We start from the raw sequence: 23,604 nt of genomic DNA on the forward strand, positions 1-23,604 counted from the left end.
CAAAGGTCAGTGATCATTGAAGCCCCAGACTGTGACTCTAAAGGGTCATAAAGTTTTCTGCAGACTTCATACCTTTCTACCTATAAAAGATAGATAAGAACTAGAAAAAGTTCATTTGTAACCTTTTTTTCAGATTCCACATATAAGCAATATCATATGATATTTGTACCTATTTACAAAACAGAAATAGAGTTACAATTTTCTACAGGTGTAAAAAATAAATTTATGGTTACCAGGGGATAAAGGGGGGAGATAAATTGGAAGATTGGGATTGACATATACACACTACTGTATATAAAATAGATAATTAATAAAGACCTACTGTATAGCACAGGGAACTCTACTCAATACTCCATAATGGCTTATATGGGAAAAGAATCTAAAAAAGGGTGGATATATGTATACGTATAACAGATTCACTTTGCTGAACACCTGAAACTGATACCACATTGTAAATCAACTATACTCCAAGAAAACAATTTTTTTTTAAAGAACTAGGAGAAAAAGAAAATGATGCTTCCTATGGTGCATATTACCTGTTGATGAACAGGGATTTTATGAGTTGTATCATATCACATAAATCCAGGTTGCATCAAAGAAAGTTCTTTCTACACACCAAGCTGTTTGAGGGAGTGGGCGGAGCCAGACAGTATTGGGACATCCTGGATGTTGTTCCAATTCTACTTTATGTTCTTTTGTTCCTGTCAACCAAGCTTGTTTACCTTGCTTCGGAATTTGGAGAAGAAATTACAGCTGGAAAATATATGAAAGAGTTTTTAAACCTACAGATTCTTCTGACTTTAGAATCAGTTGTTATATTACCAAGAACAGATAAATGCAGATGTTGGACCATGTCAAAAATCTTGTCAAGAGAGTGGATTGTTTCACACAGAAACGAGATGTGGCTTCTGATTCTGGTGGCACATTTGTTCCAGAGAAATGTGAATTCGGGACATATGCCAACTAAAGCTGTGGACCCAGAAGCATTCATGAATGTTGTAAGTTGGGATTTTCCATATTTGGGGGGAAAGAAAGTACCTTACATGTTATTGTTTGTCTCCGTGTATTATCTGCATTATATATTACATTTATATGTGGTGGTGATTTCTCCTAGTAGAACATAGTTGTAAATTAACATATTGTACTGGAAAGAACACTAAGTTGGGTGTGGGTAAACATGGGTTCATCTTCAACAGTTTCAGTAAACTTAGGCAAATGACTTAATCCCTTTGAGCTTCAAACACAGTTTAACTTTTTCTTGAATTCTTAGGCTCATTCCAGGAGCGGTTAAATCATTGCAGTATCTTGGGTCAAGCTCAGACCCATGATTATTTCCACGTTGTCTGTGCTTTCTGTTCTTTTTCTACTTCTTCCAATATTAGAAAGATGTTAGATCTCCTTTCATACTCTCAGGACAGTCACTTCTAGTAACACCCTGTGCCACCCTAATCTATCTAATCCTGGTTTGAGCTGGTAACTCTGTGGTCTAGAAGTAAAAGGACCCCTATGAATGCTAGAGAGGTCCTCCTATGAGTAAATTTCATGAATGAAGTGAAATTTCTAGGTATCTCAGAGAACACTTTTTGGCTTACTTTCACATTCTTAGTTGAATTGTAACAATGTCCACCATATAGTCATATTTATCCCATAGCAGACATTGTGATGAAAGCTGTAGAGATACTGTTTGATTTTATCTCTCTCTTTTTTTTTTTTTTTGATCATCTCAATAGGTCAGAAAAAGCTTTTGATTTTATCTTCACTGCCCTATTCCATAGATAGGACCATACTCATGTTTCCAATCAAGGAACTGAGATTAAAGAGGTTAAACAACTCAAATCAGGCCACACCCCTGGTAGGTGGTAGAGCTAGAATTTAAATCCGAGTCTGCCAGAACACAAAGCTTATAATTGTGACAACTATGCAATAAACCCTCCCAGGGGAGGAGAGGCTACCTCCACCTGAGTGAGGTGACTGTGTGTAATGTTCATGCTCCATACATTTATCATAGATTTAACATGCTTTTATACAGATTTAAGACCTTGTTTACAGAAGCCTCCTTGAATGAATTCTAAAACTCTGACAGGCTATAGAAATATTCTGAATCTACATGAATGCCAAATATCAGGTTTCTTTTGACCATTCCAACTATTGACTGTCTTTTGATGGTTTGTCCAGATAGTTAGCAAATTGGTGTAGATCCTTAAGGGCCGTTTCCATACAAATCCCTCTAGGTCGTTAAGTGAAGGGGATCTCTTTAGTTGTAGGTAGAGCCAATCTCCCTGGGCCTCACCCACTGGGTGTGGCCAGCACCTACACACTGTTTGGGCTTCAGGAGCTCTAAGACTAAAATCCAATGAATTGGACTCTGCTATTTAGCAGTCATACATGGAGAGGCAAAGTAAGATAGAAAATTCTTGTAATCTCTCATATAAATTAAATGAAGTAGAATAAAAAGTGCTTAGAGTCTGAATGGGTTTGACTCTGAGTACTAATATATATGGATATAATTTATTCTGTATTTTGGTATACAACTGTCCTCATTCAGGTATTTTTCTAGCTAGTGTTAGTTGAGCACCTATTTGGCCCTGATACTGTGTTATGCACTGAGGTTACAGAGAGATCTAAGTGCCCTGATTTCATGGAGTTTACAATCCAGCAGAGAAGACAGACACTCAATTCCTATCACTCAAAACTAATCACAAGAGAAGTGAAATCAAAGAAGAAAACATAAAATAGGGGGACTTAGGGAATTTAGGAAAGTTTTTCTGAAGAAAGGTTTCTTAACCTGAATTCTGAAAGGTGAATAGGAGTTACTTAAAAGGGAGGGAGGGTGATTTTTAATTATAGTAGTAGCTAATGCTCCTTGAGTCCCTACCATGTGCCAGCCAATCTTGTTAGTGTCATATGTGCGTTATCTTTTTACATTCTTTGCAATAATCCCAAGGAGTATAAACCACTGGTATACCTACTTTACAGACGAATAAACTGAGGAATAGGGACAAGTTAACTAAATTTCCTAAGATCACACAGTTAGTTTATGCATTAGTGTGAGAGCCAGGATTAAAAACCCAAGCAGTGAGACCCCAGGGCCTTTCTCTTAACTATTATGCCCTTTTGTCTTGTATACTACACTGGGCATTTAGCTTTCTCCTCTTTTGTTCCTTTAAAAGCAGCAGCTAATAGAAATAATTCCCTCCTTCTCTAAGTAACTACAGTAGGCAGAAACTAAGGATACTGAGGAGATCGCAGCAGCTATATTTATTTATTTATTTATTTTATATTTATTATATTTATTTATTTTTATGGTACGTGGGCCTCTCACTGTTGTGGCGTCTCCCGTTGCGGAGCACAGGCTCCGGACGCACAGGCTCAGCAGCCATGGCTCACAGGCCCAGCCACTCCGCGGTATGTGGGATCTTCCCAGACCGGGGCACGAACTCGTGTTCCCTGCATTGGCAGGTGGACTCTCAACCACTGCGCCACCAGGGAAGACCAGCAGCTTTATATTTTACAAAGAGTTTCTGTATGTAACAACTGTATGGAGTAGGGGTCCTTAACCAGGAGTCCATATATAGGAAACAGGAAATCTGAAACCACTGAAAGTATATAGTGTGTCCATGTGTATATCCATTTCCATATTTTCCTCAAATTCACTGAGGGATCCTTAACCTAAAAGTGTTAAGAACTACAGTCAACCCTCCGTATCCGTGAATGCGGAATTCGCCAATACAGAGGACTGACATACTACCCCATTTTATGTAAGGGACTTGACCATCCTCAGATGTTGGTATCTATGGGGTATCTTGGAACCAATTCCTCACAGATACTGAGGAATGACTGTACTGCTCTTGAGTCTGTGGTTTTAGAGCTGAAAAGAACCTTAAGGAATACATGGACCAGGGGTTCTCATAAGTTGTCCTGTCCCACTGGTTGCACTGGAATTCCCTGATTCCTAACCCGAAGTGGGTCCGGGAATATTTATGTTTAAGTGTCCCAGATGTTTCTGACACACACCGAGGTTTTGGAATCAGTGTTCTTTTCCAGTGGTTCTCAAATATTAGAGTGCATCAGAATTTTCTAAGGAGCTTGTTAAGACACAAGTTGCTGGGCCCCAGCCCCAGAGTTCCCAGTTCAATAGGTTTGAGTGGAGACTGACCATTTGCTATTGTTACCAAGTGCCCAAGTGATGCTATGCTCTTGGTCCAGAGCCCACATTAAGAACTACCCTTCTAGTTCAATCTCTACATTAAAGATAAAGAAAATGAGCACTGGAGAGGGTTTGATAATTTTTTTTACAATAACATAATTAGCTAGTGAAAAGCAAGGAATTTCTTGTCTATCTCTTCCAGCATCAAGGAATCTACTTTTTACCTTATAATCATTGAGAACATAACCATACAGAACTGAACTCAAAAAAAAATTGTGTTTTTTCCGTAGAGTGAAATCATCCAACATAAAGGTTATCCCTGTGAGGAGTATGAAGTTGCAACAGAAGATGGGTATATCCTTTCTGTTAACAGGATTCCTCAGGGCCTAGTGCAACTTAAGAAGACAGGTATGGTTCACCCTATGTTACCCCAACATAGCAATCCTTCCTACATTAAACACCTCCTTGTGATTTGAGTGTGTAGAGGGAGCCTGGGCTCTTGGTACAGACTGGGCCCATTGTTCCAGCCAAAAGATGCCTTCAGCTACCTCACCGTCCCCATCACCACTGCCCTATCCCCAATTATTTCAAATAAACATAGTGTTTGCTTTTCAAAAAACACCTTCAAGAAAAGTTCATTTCTTGATCCCTTCTAGTATTTAATTCATTCCCCAAACCCCTCCAATATAGATATTCTAGAATATCTACTGATCTCTTCAGCAGGTGACGCCAACCCTTGCTCATGAAGAATGCAGACTCTGCCATGGCATCTGACGCCCACCCTAGCACACTCTATATTCCCCATCCAGACAGCCCTTTAAATATTTAAGACATTGCCCAGCTTTTCACTAAAGTCTTTTAAAGAATTGGGCACTATGTGTACATTTAAAATTTTTGGTACGTGTTTCCATATAATCCTGTTTTTTTCCTGTATGGGATTTTTGGCTATTGTTGGCTTTTAAGAAATTCACCTTCATTACTATTAAAGTGTAATAGTACACTATTGCCCATCCTTCATCTCTATTTGGCTCTATTCCTTTTAATACTCCAGCTCTATGTTTATAGCAGCAACTACATTATCTGTCATGTGTACAGATAATGTAACTCTTTACTGCGTTCTTTCTGTATGCCAGGTACAGTGCTAAGTGCTTTATTTGTGTTAGTCTCATATAAGTTTCACAATAATCCTGAGAAACTGCCACTCACAGAAGTTAAGTAACTTGCCCAAAGAGTCTTTGCTAGTCCTTGCTAGTATGCTGCAAAACCTGCACTCAAATTAAGATTTGTCAGCCAGTGTAGCCCATGCTCTTACCTAGGACCAGAAAATGCTGGGTAAATGCTATTGGGCTTTGGTATAAAGAAACTGCAGGGTTCTATTTTATTCCAATTTATATTTGTGCAGCTTTTTGAAAACCAGCTATTTTTACACCAGCTGAACAGCCATGTCTTATCTGTGTCCAGCATGCCCTTATCTCAGTGCCTTTGAACTTGCAGTTCTCCTTCTGCACCACTGTTTCATCAGATATCCACGCAGTTTGCCTTGGCCCCTCTTTCAGGCCTTCTCTTTCCCATTCTTCCTTCGACCACCCTATTCAAAATTGTAAGCCCTTGCCAGCTACTGAAATTTAGCCCCTGATCCTGCTTAATTTTCCTTATAGCACCACTGATATGATAGATATTTGCTTGTTTGTTTATTATCTGTCTCTCCCAACCAGAATGTAAACTCAGAAGGCACAGAAAATTTATCGATTTTGTTCAAGGCTATAAAAAGTACCTAAAAGAGTGCCAAGCACATGGCAGGTGCGAATAAATATATGTGGAATGAATGAATGAATTTTATATAAATACATGTATAGCCTGGAGACACAGAGAGAACTTTTTCACTAAGCTCCACAAATCGGAAGACTGTGGCAGTTCATAAGCTTAGGGGTCACCTGCAGCGCCTATTCATGGAAGGAGTTTTGTTTTCTCACGTCATGTTTATTTAGACTGTTCACTCATTGCCCAGGCGATTGGAGTTCAAGGTATCAGCCTTTAAGGTCCAGTCGGTGCCGAATACTCCCCTCTAGTGTCTGATGTTGTTCTTGCAGCACCCGTTGGCCTCTTTAAGGAAGAAATCTCCCAGCCATGAAGGAAAAAAAGATTTCTAACCGTCTCTTCAAAAAGAGGGCCAATGTTTTCTTTTTTTGTGACATCTTTGTCTGGTTTTGGTATCAGGGTGATGGTGGTCTTGTAGAATAAGTGTGGTACTGTTCCTCCCTCTGCAGTATTTTGGAAGAGTTTGAGAAGGATGGGTGTTATCTCTTCTCTAAATGTTTGATAGAATTCGCCTGTGAAGCCATCTGGTCCTGGGCTTTTGTTTGTTGGAAGATTTTTAATCACAGTTTCAATTTCAGTGCTGGTGATTGGTCTGTTTATATTTTCTATTTCTTCCTGGTTCAGTCTTGGAAGGTTGTGCTTTTCTAAGAATTTGTCCATTTCTTCCAGGTTGTCCATTTTAGTGGCATAGAGTTGCTTGTAGTAATCTCTCATGATCCTTTGTATTTCTGCAGTGTCAGTTGTTACTTCTCCTTTTTCATTTCTAATTCTGTTGATTTGAGTCTTTTCCCTTTTTTTCTTGATGAATCTGGCTAATGGTTTATCAATTTTGTTTATCTTCTCAAAGAACCAGCTTTTAGTTTTATTGATCTTTGCTATCATTTCCTTCATTTCTTTTTCATTTATTTCTGATCTGATTTTTATTATTTCTTTTCTTCTGCTGACTTTGGGGGGTTTTTTTTGCTCTTCTTTCTCTAATTGCTTTAGGTATAAGGTTAGGTTGTTTACTTGAGATTTTTCTTGTTTCTTGTGGTAGGATTGTATTGTTATAAACTTCCCTCTTAGAACTGCTTTTGCTACATTCCATAGGTTTTGGGTCATCGTGTTTCCATTGTCATCTGTTTCTAGGTATTTACTGATTTCCTCTTTGATTTCCCCAGTGATCTCTTCGTTATTTAGTAGCATAATTTTTAGCCTCCATGTGTTTGTATCTTTTACAGTTTTTTTTCCTGTTATTGATAGCTACTGTCATGGCATTGTGGTTGGAAAAAATGCTTGATACAATTTGAATTTTCTTAAATTTACCAAGGCTTGACTTGTGACCCAAGATATGATCTATCCTGGAGAATGTCCCATGAGCACTTAAGAAGAAAGTGTATTCTGTCGTTTTTGGATGGAATGTACTATAAATATCAATTAAGTCCATCTTGTTTAATGTGTCCTTTGAAGCTTGTGTTTCCTTATTTATTTTCATTTTGGATGATCTGTCCATTGGTGTAAGTGAGGTGTTAAAGTCTCCTACTATGATTGTGTTACTGTCGATTCCCCTTTTATGGCTGTTAGCATTTGCCTTATGTATTGAGGTGCTCCTATGTTGGGTGCATAAATATTTACATTTGCTATATCTTCTTCTTGGATTGATCCCTTGATCATTATGTAGTGTCCTTCTTTGTCTCTTGTAATAGTCTTTATTTTAAAGTCTATTTCATCTGATATGGGAATTGCTACTCCAGCTTTCTACATGCCAATATCACAGATGAACATAGATGCAAAAATACTCAACAAAATACTAGCAAACGGAATCCAACAGCACATTAAAAGGATCATACATCATGATCAAGTGGGGTTTCTCCCAGGAATGCAAGGATTCTTCAATATATGCAAATCAATCAATGTGATACACCATATTAACAAAGTGAAGGATAAAAACCATATATCATCTCAATAAATGCAGAAAAAGCTTTTGACAAAATTCCGTACCCATTTATGATAAAAACTCTCCAAAAGTAGGCATAGAGAGAACTTACCTCAGCATAATAAAGGCCATATCTGACAAATCCACAGCCAACATCGTTCTCAGTGGTGAAAAACTGAAACACTTTCCACTAAGATCAGGAACAAGACATGGCTGCCCACTCTCACCACTGTTATTCAACATAGTTTTGGAAGTTTTAGCCACCGCAATCAGAGAATAAAAAGAAATAAAGGGAATCCAAATCGGAAAAGAAGAAGTAAAGCTGTCACTGTTTGCAGATGACATGATACTATACATAGAGAATCCTAAAGACTCTACCAGAAAACTACTAGAGCTAATCGATGAATTTGGTAAAGTAGCAGGATACAAAATTAATGCAGAGAAATCTCTTGCATTTCTATACACTAATGATGAAAAATCTGAAAGAGAAATTAAGGAAACACTCCCATTTACTATTGCAACAAAAAAAAAATAAAATACCTACCTACTGAAGGAGACAAAAGACCTGTATGCAGAAAACTATAAGACACTGATGAAAGAAATTAAAGAATATAGAAATAGATGGATAGATATACCATGTTCTTAGATTTGAAGAATCAACATTGTGAAAATGACTGTACTACCCAAAGCAATCTACAGGTTCAACTCAATCCCTATCAAACTACCAATGGCATTTTTCACAGAACTAGAACAAAAAATTTCACAATTTGTATGGAAACACAAAAGACCACGAATAGCCAAAGCAATTGAGAAAGAAAAACAGAGCTGGAGGAATCAGGCTCCCTGACTTCAGGCCATACTGCGAAGCTACAGTAATCAAGACAGTATGGTACTAGTACAAAAACAGAAATACAGATCAGTGGATCAAGATAGAAAGCCCAGAGAAAAACCCACATACATATGGTCACCTTATCTTTGATAAAGGAGGCAAGAATATACAATGGAGAAAAGGCAGCCGTTTCAATAAGTGGTGCTGGAAAAACTGGACAGCTACATGTAAAAGAATGAAATTAGAATACTCCCTAACACCATACACAAAAATAAACTCAAAATGAATTAAAGACCTAAATGTAAGGCCAGACACTATAAAACTCTTAGAGGAAAACATAGGCAGAACACTCTATGACATAAATCACAGCAAGATTCTTTTTGACCCATCTCCTAGAGAAATGGAAATACAGACAGAAATAAACAAATGGGACCTAATGAAACTTAAAAGCTTTTGCACAGCAAAGGAAACCATAAAGAAGAATAAAAGACAACCCCCAGAATGGGAGAAAATATTTGCAAAAAAAGCAACTGACAAAGGATTAATCTCCAAAATATACAAGCAGCTCATGCAGCTCCATATCAAAAAACAAACAACCCAATCCAAAAATGGGAAGAAGACCTAAATAGACATTTCTCCAAAGAAGACATACAGATGGCCAACAAATACATGAAAAGATGCTCAACATCACTAATCATTGGAGATATGCAAGTCAAAACTACAATGAGGTATCACCTCACACAGGTCAGAATGGCCATCATCAAAAAATCTACAAACAATAAATGCTGGAGAGGGTGTGGAGAAAAGGGAACCCTCTTGCACTGTTGGTGGGAATGTAAATTGATACAGCCACTATGGAGAACAGTACGGAGGTTCCTTAAAAAACTAAAAATAGAACTACCATATGACCCAGAAATCCCACTACTGGGTATATACCCTGAGAAAACCATAATTCAAAAAGAGTCATGGGGCTTCCCTAGTGGTGCAGTGGTTGAGAGTCCGCCTGCCGATGCAGGGGACATGGGTTCATGCCCCGGTCTGGGAAGATCCCACATGCCACGGAGCAACTAGGCCCGTGAGCCATGGCTGCTGAGCCTGCACGTCTGGAGCCTGTGCTGCGCAACGGAAGAGGCCACAACAGTGAGAGGCCCGTGTACCACAAAAAAAAAAAAAAAAAAAGAGTCATGTACCACAGTGTTCATTGCAGCACTATTTACAATAGCCAGGACATGGAAGCAACCTAAGTGTCCATCAACAGATGAATGGATAAAGAAGATGCTCACATACATACAATGGAACATTACTCAGCTTACATAAAAAGAAACGAAATTGAGTTATTTGTAGTGAGGTGGATGGACCTAGAGACTGTCGTACAGAGTGAAGTAAGTCAGAAAGAGAAAAACAAATACCATATGCTAACATATATATATGGAATTAAAAAAAAAAAAGGTTCTAAAGAACCTAGGGGTGGGACAGGAATAAAGACACAGATGTAGAGGATGGACTTGAGGACACAGGGAAAGGGCAAGTGTAAGCTGGCACGAAGCGAGAGAGAGGCATGGACATATATACACCACCAAATGTAAGGTAGCTAGCTAGTGGGAAGCTGCCGCATAGCACAGGGAGATCAGCTCGGGGCTTTGTGACCACCTAGAGGGGTGGGATAGGGAGGGTGGGAGGAAGACGCAAGAGGGAGGGGATATGGGGATATATGTATATGTATAGCTGATTCACCCTGTTATATAGCAGGAACTAACACAACATTGTAAAGCAATTATATTCCAATAAAGATGTTAAAAAAAAAAGAGGGCCAGTGAAATTCATCCTGAAAACAACTGAAAGATGTCTATAAGGTTGTGACAAAAGACTTTTTAGGTACTTGCCTGGTGTCGCAGTGGTTAAGAATCCTCCTGCCAATGCAGGGGACGTGGGTTTGAGCTCTGGTCCTGGAAGATCCCACATGCCGCGGAGCAACTAAGCCCATGCGCCACAACTACTGAGCCTGTGCTCTAGAGCCTGTGAGCCACAGCTACTGAGCCTGCGAGCCACAACTACTGAAGCCCTTGCGCCTAGAGCCCGTACTCTGCAACAAGAGAAGCCACCGCAGTTTGAAGCCTGCACGTCACAACAAAGAGTAGTCCCAACTCACCGCAACTAGAGAAAGCCCACGTGCGGCAATGAAGACTCAACACAGCCAAAAACAAAATAAATAATTTTAAAAAAAATAATACTTTTTAAACTTTTATTTTATCAGGTTGGCTTGTGGGTCCTTTTCACATGAGGGCCCGTAATCATCAAACCATTACATATATATACATATATATATATATATACTCACACACACACACACACACACACACACACACATATATATGTATACACTCAAACACATATATATGTATATATATGGTAATATTAACATATATACACATATATATGTATATATGTGGTAATATATACACACAGATATATATACACATATCTGTATATATATGGCAATATTAATAATTATATATAATATATGTTTATTTATTATTAATATAGCAAATATATAATATATTAAATATATTTGTGTATATATGTATTTTTATAAGTGTGTATATATGTGTGTATATTAACAGTATGTCAATAAGTATATATACTCTATAATACTATATAATATATATTAATTTTATATTGTATATTAATTTTATGTTAATAGAAATGTTATATAGTATATATTATTTATATTGTAACATTAATATATACACACATATTCATGTATAATTCTATAATATATAAATAATATATTAATATATAATAACATAATTTCTTTTTATTAATATATAGTAGCTATGATTATTATATATAATTATCTTAATCATTATATTATACTACCTCCTGGGGCACTTCCAATTTTCTCTGATCCCAGACATGTCTAGTAATAATAATAACTACACAAAAGCAACAATAGAGGCCAAACTTTATTGATTCTTTCTCTGTGCCAGGCATTGTGCCATCTGCTTTTTTTTTAAATTTTATTATTTTTTATACAGCAGGTTCTTATTACTTATCTATCTTATACATGTTAGTGTATATACATCAATCCCAATATCCCAATTCATCCCACCACCACCACCACTCCCACCCCCGCTTCCCCCCTTGGTGTCCATACGTTGTGCCATCTGCTTCTTGTGTATTATTTTATTTAATCATAACAAAAATACTATTTTTTTCACGAGGCAATCAAGGCACAGAAAGTTTAAGTAACTGGCCAAGATAATCAAGTTAACAAGCAGATGAATCAAGATTCGAACACAGGTTTGTCTAACTTGAAATCTTTCGCACCTTAAGGGATAACGAGAAAGGCGTAGAATATTTCACGCTGTTGAAATTCACTTCTTTGTAGGTCCCAGGCCTGTGGTGTTACTGCAGCATGGCCTGCTTGGAGATGCTAGCAGCTGGATTTCCAACCTGCCCAACAACAGCCTGGGCTTCATTCTGGCAGATGCGGGTTTTGATGTGTGGCTAGGGAACAGCAGGGGAAACACCTGGTCTCGGAAACACAAGACCCTCTCCATAGACCAAGATGAGTTCTGGGCTTTCAGGTATATGAAAATCTTGAGAGTGGAGGTGGATATGGATGGCTTTGGGAGAACTGGGTAAAGAATTATGGCTTCTGATAAAAAGAAATGAAATTGAGCTATTTGTAGTGAGGTGGATAGACCTAGAGTCTGTCATACAGAGTGAAGTAAGTCAGAAGGAGAAAGACAAATACCGTATGCTAACACATACATAGGGAATCTAAGAAAAAAAAAAGAATGTCGTGAAGAACCTAGGGGTAAGACGGGAATAAAGACACAGACCTACTAGAGCATGGACTTGAGGATATGGGGAGGGGGAAGTGTAAGCTGGGATGAAGTGAGAGAGTGGCACGGACGTATATACACTACCAAACATAAAATAGATAGCTGGTGGGAAGCAGCCGCATAGCACAGGGAGATCAGCTCGATGCTTTGTGACCACCTAGAGGGGTGGGATAGGGAGGTGAGAGGAAGGGAGATGCAAGAGGGAGGAGATATGGGGATATATGTATATGTATAGCTGATTCACTTTGTTATAAAGCAGAAACTAACACACCATTGTAAAGCAATTATACTCCAATAAAGATGTTAAAAAAAAAAAGAATTATGGCTTCTGGTATGTAGATAATTTACTTTGGTTGGCTCATCAGGATCCCAACGTAATATCTCCCAATTGGCTTAACTGACTAGCGATTCTTTGGATTATGTAAATTGGGTTCCCCAAAGTAGAAGGCTAGTCTGGTGAATGGGATGAGAACAGTGGTTGGTGTTAGGTGATTGAGACTGGAATCGGAGAAGTGTAGGTTCCTTTCCTTTCAGATGAATATCCTGGGACTAACTCTTCCCTGAGTGATGACAAGGAAAGGACTAATACCCCCAGAAGGAGACGAGGCCAGGCAGTATTAAAAATATACGAGGAACTAATAAGCCTTAGGGACCATCAATTTGATTAACACATCTCTCACACTCTTACAAAAGTTTTTTAGTGTTTTTATTTAAATTACCTATTGATATTCAACTTTCTCTTTATCCATTTCACCAGAGAAAGGCCCCTGCAGCATCTTTAATACTTTTCATATAAAGAATCTGAATGGCCCTGTGCTGTTCTGCTAATAGAATAAGAGGACACCTCCACCAGCGGGTGGAGCTCATGCTCACTAAATGTTCATTAAGATGGTTATTTCTCTATGATAATATCTAGAGAAAACAGCAGTTTGCTAACAGCCTGTGACCCCAGAGGCACCCATGCATCACAGGTTTGAAACAAGTCCATTCTGAGTCTTGTAAGGGGCACAGTAACAAGCTGATGGGGTCAACAATTCAAGGCACTGTTTGTAAACCATGGGGGCTGCTTTTGTTTGTTCTGATTATAATTTTTCATATAACTTTGTCTTTTCCCCCTTGTAGTTATGATGAGATGGCTAGGTTTGACCTTCCTGCAGTCATAGACTTTATTTTGCAGAAAACGGGCCAGGAAAATATCTATTATGTCGGCTATTCACAGGGTACCACCATGGGTAGGTTCCAAAAAAATCAGGTTTGTATACTCAGAAGAAACGTGAGCAAATGGCGCACAGCCAAGCCTGGGATCAGGCGTCGCACGCTTCTCTCTGATCTGGCCTTATCCGGAGATATACCCCTTCAGGGTCACGGGATTCTAGTTTCTCTCTGCCCACCCTTCTCTACAACCTGCAAATATCAGCTTAAACAGAGAGTACACAGGCTCTTTTGAAATAGACACATACTATTTCAAATATAGTGGGCATGCCCTGGCTGTATATGATAGCCTTTTCCTCCCAAAGGCTCCAAAGAGATTGTCCCTTTGTAATTGGGAGAATTAGTCTCTATTTTACAGGTATAGAAGCCTATACCTTGACTTAACCAGTGTCCCATACCTAGTCTATGGCAGAAATAAGAGTTGGAATCCAGTTCATTAGACAACTTGTCCACTAGATTATGTTCCAATTTGGGTTCTGGAAAAGTTAGAGACCCAGGAAAACAAGCAAAACTCTGCTATCTCAACACCCATTATGTTACAGAACGTGCTTCTTATCAATAAACAAGACTATTTCTTTAACTCGCGATTTCTCTCACTGTAAAGATTTATTAAAAATACCCCCAAGGGGCTTCCCTGGTGGCGCAGTGGTTGAGAGTCCGCCTGCCGATGCAGGGGACACGGGTTCATGCCCCGGTCCAGAAGGATCCCACATGCTGCGGAGCGGCTGGGCCCGTGAGCCATGGCCGCTGAGCCTGCGCGTCCGGAGCCTCCGGAGCCTGTGCTCTCACAACAGTGAGAGGCCCGCGTACCGCAAAAAAAAAAAAAAAAAAAACCCCCAAGAATCTGAGAATTAAACAAGAACCATGAAAGTCTCCTGCAAAGTGTCTAACATATAGTTACCTCTCAAAGTCCATGTTATTGGACTGACTAATTTAATTTAATAATTCACTGAGAACCTAGTACTGGGCAACAAGTATCTAAATGTCAGAGGGAACACAGAGCATTTGTTGCTGCTGTTGCTTTTCCCTGTCAAGGAGCTTATAGTTTCAAAGCAATTACAGTCACATGTAATTGCTGAAATATCTTGATAAAAGTAAAATAAGCACTTTATTAGTTCTAGGATATTCAATATCCATGCTGACATGTTTCTCTTTTGCAGGCTTTATTGCATTTTCCACCATGCCAGAGCTGGCTCAGAAAATAAGAATGTATTTTGCTTTAGCACCCATAGCTACTGTTAAACATGCAAAAAGCCCTGGGGCCAAATTTTTGTTGCTGCCAGATGTGATGATCAAGGTGTGTGACTCCTCAGAAAACTCCTTGTCTATGCACAAGAGTTTTCCAACCCATTTGCTAGGACGTACACTTTTACGTTAGAGACACTTCTTTTGACTGTAATGTAATGACTATTCCATTTCATATTTTTACAGGGATTGTTTGGTAAAAAAGAATTTCTCTACCAGACCAGATTTCTCAGACTGTTTGTTATTTACCTTTGCGGCCAGGTGATTATTGATCAGATCTGTAGCAACATCATGTTACTCCTGGGAGGATTTAACACGAACAACATGAACATGGTAAGTGAGAGCCTAGTGAATTCTCACTGTCCCAAAGCAAAGTGAGGAGTTATTAGTCTCACTCCTTGAGGGTGAGCTAATGCCAGGGAAGACTTAGAGAAACGATACTCCAAGAAGCTCCGTTTTCTTCAAATCGTAATAATATGTGGAAAATGCTTCAACATGGTCTGAGTCAAGGTTAACACAAGGGCATGACTACACATTAACTTCATAGATTAAAGATCAAAGAGGTCTGAAAGCAGCTTTACTACAGTGAATCAACAGATGCAAAAAAATATGATTAGAACCCAGAAGTCAAAAGAGAAAACTGCCATGCGTCACCTACTTCTTCTTTCTACTCGGGTGCTTCCAGTTCGTAGCTTAAGTCCCGTGATAGGCTGTCTGGGAGTTTCGGTTTGGCTAAGGCATAGCTACGACTTGGTGAGTGTGACAGTGGGTTCCCCAGGAAGCATACTGTGAGTTGGAGATTCATGTGCAGAATGATTTGGGGTTAGGTCCTTGGGATAACATCTAGAGAAGGGAAGGAAACGGGATTTGGTGGATTAAAAAAAAGTCCAGCTGTGATGCAGTCCCAGTGGGAATCTCAGTTGATCCTCTAGGGACCTGTGAAAATGGGATGACCTTTCAGAATTGTCCCAAGTTAGCATCAGAGGGCTGGGTCTTTATACCCCCATATCAACTAGTCATTTAATGCAGACAGCACCAGTAATCGGGAGATATTGGGCAGAGCAGCTCTCTGCAGAGGGAAGAATACCCCCAAGGACACCAGACAGCGAGCGAGCTATCTGCCAACAGCTGGAGGAGCATGTTTTTAATTCCTGAGGACTTTTTTCTTTTTAATTAATGATATGATTAATAGCTACCTTTTGATAAGCATTTTATTATATGCCAGGCTGTTAGTCCCCGTAACAACCCTATGACACAGGTATTATCAATATTCCCACTTTATAGATTAGACTTAGTGGATTAAGTAGTGTTCCCAATTTCACCTAGAAGTTATATAGCAGAGGTGAGATTTGAATACAGGCCCAGCTCCTGAGCCTTCATCTTTAATTACTCTAAGGAAGTTTTTTTATTTTTGCGGTACACGGGCCTCTCACTGTTGTGGCCTCTCCCGCTGCAGAGCACAGGCTTCGGACGCGCAGGCTCAGCGGCCATGGCTCACGGGCCCAGCCGCTCTGCTGCATATGGGATCTTCCCGGACCGGGGCACGAACCCGTGTCCCCTGCATCAGCAGGCGGACTCTCAACCACTGCGCCACCAGGGAAGCCCTCTAAGGAAGTTTTTTAAAAGACGAAGTCAAGATGTCTAATGAGAAGCTTTTCTCTGATGAAGAATATAGGATACATTTAGTGGCATTTTTTTACTTATGTGCATGTGTATATTCCTGTTTCATAGATAACTGCTGATACTTTAATGATGTTCCCATTTCTTAGTCTGATAACCTGTAGATTTGGTCTTGACAAGGTGCACATCTTGTGAGTTTTTCCACGTCCCACAAACTACTCATGCTTTATTACAGAGCCGAGCAAATGTATATGTCGCTCACACACCTGCTGGAACATCTGTGCAAAATATCCTGCACTGGAGCCAGGTAAGGATGCTGAATTTGTGGTCTTTGTTAAGAGTCTTTGTGCAGTTTGCCTGGAATAGTTAGAGGAGGCCCTTTGGACAGCCCAGGGGTTATTTCACATTTATTCCAAGATGACTTGTGATTCTGTCAACGCTTTTTCAACTGTGAGCTTGATCTAGAACACTGAAACTTTTCAGGATATGGGAGGAAAGGATTGGCCCTAGGACATCTCTAGTGGACCTTAAAAGTGTGAATTCAGATGGTTCAAGTGAGACCTTTCTCAGTCTTTAGCCATCTCAAAGATGAGGCTGGAGATCAGTTTCCACATTCTCCTTTCGGCTCTTCCAGCAAGACAGTGTGGCCAGGTAGTCATAAAAATGCAAATGTGGACCTAATTACCCAAGGAGATTTTCACAGGAGTCCTTTGTGCCGCAGATTTCACCTGAGGTCACAGGAGAGAATGTCCTGATTACCAGTCACAGGAACTGTCTCTAGGCACTGTGTGGTGGGTTCCTTCAGAATTAGTTCAAGGACAATGTGACTGCTAATTATTCTTTCACATGTGATGAAGCACTGAACCTAATATTGCTCATTATAGATGATACTATAGAGTGACCCCAATTGGCTGTGGAAATAAGAATGTACATAGGACAGAGAGCTAAGCATCACTAACCTTAGATTCTCGCCTACTAAAACTACAACTTTGTTAAAAAAAAAAGTGGGAGACTTTTAACTTGAGCAAAAAGTTTTCATAGTGATGATGACACCTATGAATCATAAATATTGGTCCTATCTGTTTTTCTAACAACTTAGAACCTAGTCAAATTTTTCTTGAAATGTCATTGTTATGTTTTAGTACATGTGTGAAAGACAGAGAAAGAGACAGAGAGAGAGGGAGAGAGAGAGAGAGACACACACAGAGAGAGAGAGAGAGAGAGAGAGAGAGATTTTATAATCAAAACCAAACAAGAATTCTACACTGGATTAAATGTTGGTCATCTTCTCCCAGAATCACCACGTTGCACAACTCTCGGGGTTGCTCTCCCATTGTAGCCTACAGAGTTGTGCAGGATATCCCCCTACATAGACTACAATGGGGATACACTTTTTGGAGTTGTATAATATGGTGGTCAAGTATTTCTATAGCACATTTTTCTCCCTGAAAGGACCTTATTCTTGCCTTTACACTTTCCCAAAGATTATCCTAAAGTTGAACCGTAGAGCAACCTCAGCCTTTGTTCTCTGCTTCCCTCACAATTGCAGACTTGGTAGCACATTTTCACCCCTCCTCCCACCGTTATCCCGTGACACGTTTGAATGTCATGTAAATTTTTGTTTCCTTTTAGGCAGTGAATTCTGGGGAACTTCAGGCATTTGACTGGGGCAGTGAGACCAAGAATCTGGAAAAAGGAAATCAGGTAACGAAAGCAAATACCATCTGCTGAAAATATATCCTTTTGAAATGTGTGAGAGGGAAGTTATACTGGCCGTTTATTCTAGAAATAGGAGTAAAATACAAGAATTCAAGTAGAATGGAATACTACTCAGGCATAAAAAAGAATGAAATAATGCCATTTGCAGCAACATGGATGGACAATAGAGATCATCATACTAAGTGAAGTACGTCAGAAAGAGAAAGACAAACACCATATGACATCACTTATATGTGGAATCTAAAATATGACACAAATGATCTTATCTATGAAACAGACTCACAGACATAGAGAACAGACTTGTAGTTGCCAAGTGGGGAAGGGGATGGGGGAGGGATAGATTGGGAGTTTGGGATTAGCAGATGCAAACTATTATATATAGCATGGATAAACAACAATGTGTCCTACTATACAGCACAGGGAATACAATGGAAAAGAATATGAAAAAGAAAGAATTCAAGTAAAAAGTAATTAGTTCTGGTTCGACTTCATTTGAAAATGGAAAAGTTCAAAGCTTAGCCAAGAGACTTTTTCTTTTTTTGGCTGTGTTGGGTCTTTGTTGCTCTTCGAGGGCTTTCTCTCGTTGAGATGAGCAGGGGCTACTCTTTGTTGCGGTGCGTGGGCTTCTCACCACTGTGGCTTCTCTTGTTGTGGATCACGGGCTCTAGGTGCACAGGCTCAGTAGTTGTGGTGGGCAGGCTCAGTAGTTGTAGGCTGCTTTGATTCTTCAGGGCTCAATCTCTTTCTCTTTAAAATAAAAATTACTGGACTAGATTACATGTAAGAGTTCTCCCTGGTCACACTTTTAATGAATCTGTAATTTGCAAGTGAAAAATATAAAACAATATTACCCAAGAAAATCTATGTGTGTAACCAATGTTGTGGAATAAAATTTAAAATAAAAGTTATGGAGAATTAGAAATGAGTATTAAACTTTTCTAAGCATAAAACCTTCACTGAAGATTATTGGTTAGCTTGTGTGAGAATGTAAGCAAATATTGACTACACACATAAAGCTGGAGGGAGCAGAAAACACACACAGGCTAATCTTTGAGAGTCTCATATCACACTTAACATCCACTTCTGTAGACGTACTTCTGTATATCTAGATATAAAAGTCTCGGAAATTGGACAGACCACTGTCGTGCCTCTGAATAGCAAACCCTCAATCACAGGTACCAGCTACATTTTTAAGATCCTTCTTCATTGTTTCCTAAAATATATCTTTAGAGAAAGCATCCTAGTTCCAAGATAAGATTTAATTTATTAACATTTAAGGTCATGAGTTAGAGAGAAAGTGACTTGTGCAGAGCAGGTGCCAGAAAATGGTCATGGAAAGAAAGAGAAAACACACATGCAAAAAGGTGTCATAGACTCACAGAGCTACACCTGACTTTCAGTTCAGTCTTTTCACCTGTTAGATGAGAAAAACATATTACAGGCTCCATCGAATATTCCAACCTTTCGTATCTAAGTTACTCTATAAAAAACTTCGTATCTAAGTTACTCTACTCTGACCACCAAATTCCAGTATATGTGTGTGGAGGGGAGTTTCTCCACATGAACAAGCAATTCTCCAACACCAGGTGGGTGACTTAGAGTTTAACTCAATTCTGACACTGTCTACCCAGAGATAACATCAGATCCCACAGGTTGAGGGCTCGGGCCCACAAGACTATCCTCCAGTTCGGATGCCTATCGCAAGCCCAGGCTGTCACCTGTGTGTCTGACCCACTGGCTATAATTCAGAGGTTCCCATGACCCCCTTCTCAGGCTGAGGTTTGATTAATTTGCTAGATTGGCCCAGAGAAACACTTTACTTACTAGATTATTGGTTTATCATAAAAGGATATAACTCAGGATCAGCCAGATAAAAGAGACGCACTGAGCAAGGGAAGGGGAGCAGAGCTTCCACGTCTTCTCCATGGGGCCACTCTCCCCACATGTGCACGTGTTCACCAACCTGGAGGCTCTGAACCCTGTCCTTCTGGGGTTTTGTGGAGGCTTCCTTAGAGAGGTCCAACTGGTTAAATCATTGGCCACTGGCGATTGAACTCAATCTCCAGCCCATCTCCCCTCTCCAGAGGTCATGAATGGGACTGAAATTTCCAACTCTCTAATCACTTGCTTGGCTCCACTTCTGGAGCTCAGCCCCCATCTTGTTCAAAAAATCACCTCATTAACGTCACAAAACACACCTTTATGGCTCCTGTCACTTAGGAAACTCCGAGGGTTATTAGGAGCTCTGTACCACAAATGTGGATGAAGACCACATACATATGTCTTATTATAACTCACAGTATCAGACGCTATAACTTCAAATTCTTAAAAGCCACAAAGAGAAACAAGGACTGCCGGGATTGGAACCCCGGCTTCCAGGTGGATTTTCTGAGTGAGAAGTGGACCTTGACATGTCTGTTGAAAGTTCTGAGTGTTGGTTAACCTCCAGGGCTCTCAGTCAGCCAGCTTGATCTAGCAGATCTGTTTGAATAAGGGAAGTTCTCAAGAATTAGGAATCCTAGATAACCTTCTTTGGGTGATGTGGGACTGGACTCCGAATCTAATTTTTATCTCCTCTTGATCCAACTCCCTGAGTTCCAGTGCCATGGACTTCCCCATGTTTCTGGAGACACAGCCAAGCTGGGTGTGCCCCAAGGGCTTTCTGTTAGGACAGAAAACCCCTGTGAACACCCAAGTCCTTTTCAGTAGGTCCCATCCTCTTGCCTTTCTCTGTAGAGTATCTCCAAATCTGGCCTCATGAAACTTTGTGGAATTATCTTTGAAAAAGATAGGAGCGTTAACTTTTAAAAGGCACTTTGTGTGTTAAATATTTATTAATAGGAAGGAAAAGAATTGAACATGTAACGCCTAAAGTGCTAGGCAATTGAGATGTTTTCTCATTTCATCTAGTAAATTATTTCAGATATCATCCCCATTTCGCAGATGAAGAAACTGAGGTTCAGTGAGGCTAAGTCAATTTTTTTCCTTCAAGTAGAGGTTGGAGCAGAAACTCTTAATCCAGTTCTATATGGCTTTAGTGCCCACGCACCTTTCATTACAACACAAGGCATATTTACTGTGTTTATTAGAAAAGTAAATTATGAGTCTGGAAGTCCAAATGTTATCTACAGTTAAAAACTATTCCTTTATTCTAGACAGCTCCTGCAAGGTACAAAGTTAGAGACATGACGGTCCCTACAGCAATGTGGACTGGGGGTCAGGACTGGCTTTCAAATCCAGAAGACGTGAGAATACTGCTCTCCGAGGTGACCAACATCATCTACCATAAGAACATTCCTGAATGGGCTCACGTGGATTTCATCTGGGGTCTGGATGCTCCTCACCGTATGTACAATGAAATAATACGTCTGATGAAGCAGGAAGAGACAAGTATTTCCTAGGGAACTGTCAGTGTCAGATTGTGAAGCATCTGATAATGACAAGTCTTAGGAAAAACCTCATGAAAGATGGGGCCGGCGTACATGAATGGAGGACTTTAAAGATTTCCAGCATTGGAAACCTACCATATTAGTAGAAGGGAAGGCAGAAATACAGTATACATTCCTTTAGATTTTCTACATTTGGCACTAAAACTGGCATTTAATTTTTTCAATTAATTAAATTACTCATTGGGTGAACACACTTTTCATGTGCTATTATGTGTTCTGCCATCTTGAAGGGTAGGTTTTACCTGACAGCTAGAAATTATCTAGACATTCTTTATGTCATTCAGGTAAATTTCCTTAAAACATTTATTTTTTTGTCTACGAGCCACATTTTTGGAACAATAAAATAAAATGACAAATTGGGGTCACAGATCTTAAATCTCTGGATTGTTGTTGAATTTGACAAAATAAGCTAGATGTTTTCACCTTATTGCTACAGATACATAACACTACCTCAGGAAGCGAAGCTGCTTTAACCAAAAAAGAAAAAGAAGGGACTTCCCTGGCAGTGCCGTGGTTAAGATTTCGCCTTCCAATGCCGCGGGTGCGGGTTCATTCCCTGGCCGGGGAGCTAAGATCCCACGTGCCTTGTAGCCAAGAAACTGAAACATTAATCAGAAGCTGTATTGTAACAAATTCAATAAAGACTTTAAAAATGGTCCACATCAAAAAAAAAATCTTTAAAAAAAAAAGAAAAAGAAAAATCAATGTACAAATAGAGATGAAAAGGCCAAGTTTTGTAGTTGAGTGTCAGAGAAGATAATTTTGTAGGGTATTTTGAGTTTTCTAATTAATGCAATATGCATTGCATAAAGCATGCATGTGTATTTCAGTCCCTAGGTTCTAGTCCAAGCTTGTTTGAGAGTTTACAGCTTGCCGCTAGGAGAACTTCTGGTTTCAGATGTCTGGCCCAGGTTTCTGCCTTCAAAAATTAAATGCTGGGAAGAAAGTTTTAAAATGTCATGAGCATAATAAAACATTATGCTTTGATCTTGACAAAGGTATTATTAGACAATCACCCAACTCATTTATAAATCTGGATTTATTTCTTTAGAAAATTGTCCAATTTTCACACAGTTTCAGAGACAACACTTATAAATTACATGGCATGGTAATTTTGCGAAACTCTGACACCAAATTGAAGGTATACTGGCAATGTGTTGAAAGTATACTGATGTGTGACGTTTCACTTGTTTTTTCTTTCAATCCTCAGTCACCTGATAACTCAGTTCAATGTGAATGGATCTTAAATAATGTAGAAAGAGATGTTTAAGGGCTTCAGAATCTGTATCTACATACAACTACTTCCCTCACAAAATATGTACCTTAAGACACTGTGCATAGTTCAATAAATATTCCTGGATTTGATTTTTATTAGACCTTTGTTCTGTTCAAGGATGGTAAATCTTTCATTCTTAGACTATATTTGTTACCACACGGTGTGGCTTAGTCCATGTCTAAAAATATTCATGATTCAGTCTTGCTTTGCAAAATTCAGTCTGTTTTTTTTAAAAAAATTAATTTATTTATTTATTTTTGGCTGCGTTGGGTCTTTGTTGCTGTGCGCAGGCTTTCTCTAGCTGCAGCGAGCGGGGCCTACTCTTCCTTGCAGTGCGCAGACTTCTCACTGCGGTGGCTTCTCTTGTTGCGGAGCACTGGCTCTAGGCGTACGGGCTTCAGTAGTTGTGGCTCGCGGGCTCTAGAGCTCAGGCTCAGTAGTTGTGGCGCACGGACTTAGTTGCTCCACGGCATGTGGGATCTTCCAGACCAGGGCTCGAACCTGTGTCCCCTGCCTTGGCAGGCGG

General features: G+C 39.6%; 1 protein-coding gene across 4 annotated transcripts in view; it reads left to right on the forward strand.

The window, feature by feature from the left end:
• Positions 1-711: 711 nt before the first annotated feature.
• LIPM (lipase family member M) overlaps positions 712-23,604 on the forward strand; it is a 32,943-nt gene continuing 10,050 nt past the window's right edge. For 2 of the 4 annotated variants that reach the window (XM_060125388.1, XM_060125386.1), the window contains exons 1-9: positions 712-998; positions 4,438-4,555; positions 12,098-12,296; positions 13,680-13,789; positions 14,930-15,066; positions 15,201-15,347; positions 16,870-16,941; positions 18,267-18,338; positions 21,509-21,698. In XM_060125388.1, coding sequence (XP_059981371.1) covers positions 765-998; positions 4,438-4,555; positions 12,098-12,296; positions 13,680-13,789; positions 14,930-15,066; positions 15,201-15,347; positions 16,870-16,941; positions 18,267-18,338; positions 21,509-21,698 — 1,279 coding nt within the window. In that variant the 5' untranslated portion in view covers positions 712-764. Of the gene's footprint in view, positions 999-4,437; positions 4,556-12,097; positions 12,297-13,679; positions 13,790-14,929; positions 15,067-15,200; positions 15,348-16,869; positions 16,942-18,266; positions 18,339-21,508; positions 23,293-23,604 lie in introns of those variants that run through there. The other 2 variants (XM_060125387.1, XM_060125389.1) reach the window with 2 other exon arrangements.

Source organism: Lagenorhynchus albirostris, chromosome 16, assembly GCF_949774975.1.
Source record: "Lagenorhynchus albirostris chromosome 16, mLagAlb1.1, whole genome shotgun sequence".
NCBI lineage: Eukaryota > Metazoa > Chordata > Mammalia > Artiodactyla > Delphinidae > Lagenorhynchus > Lagenorhynchus albirostris.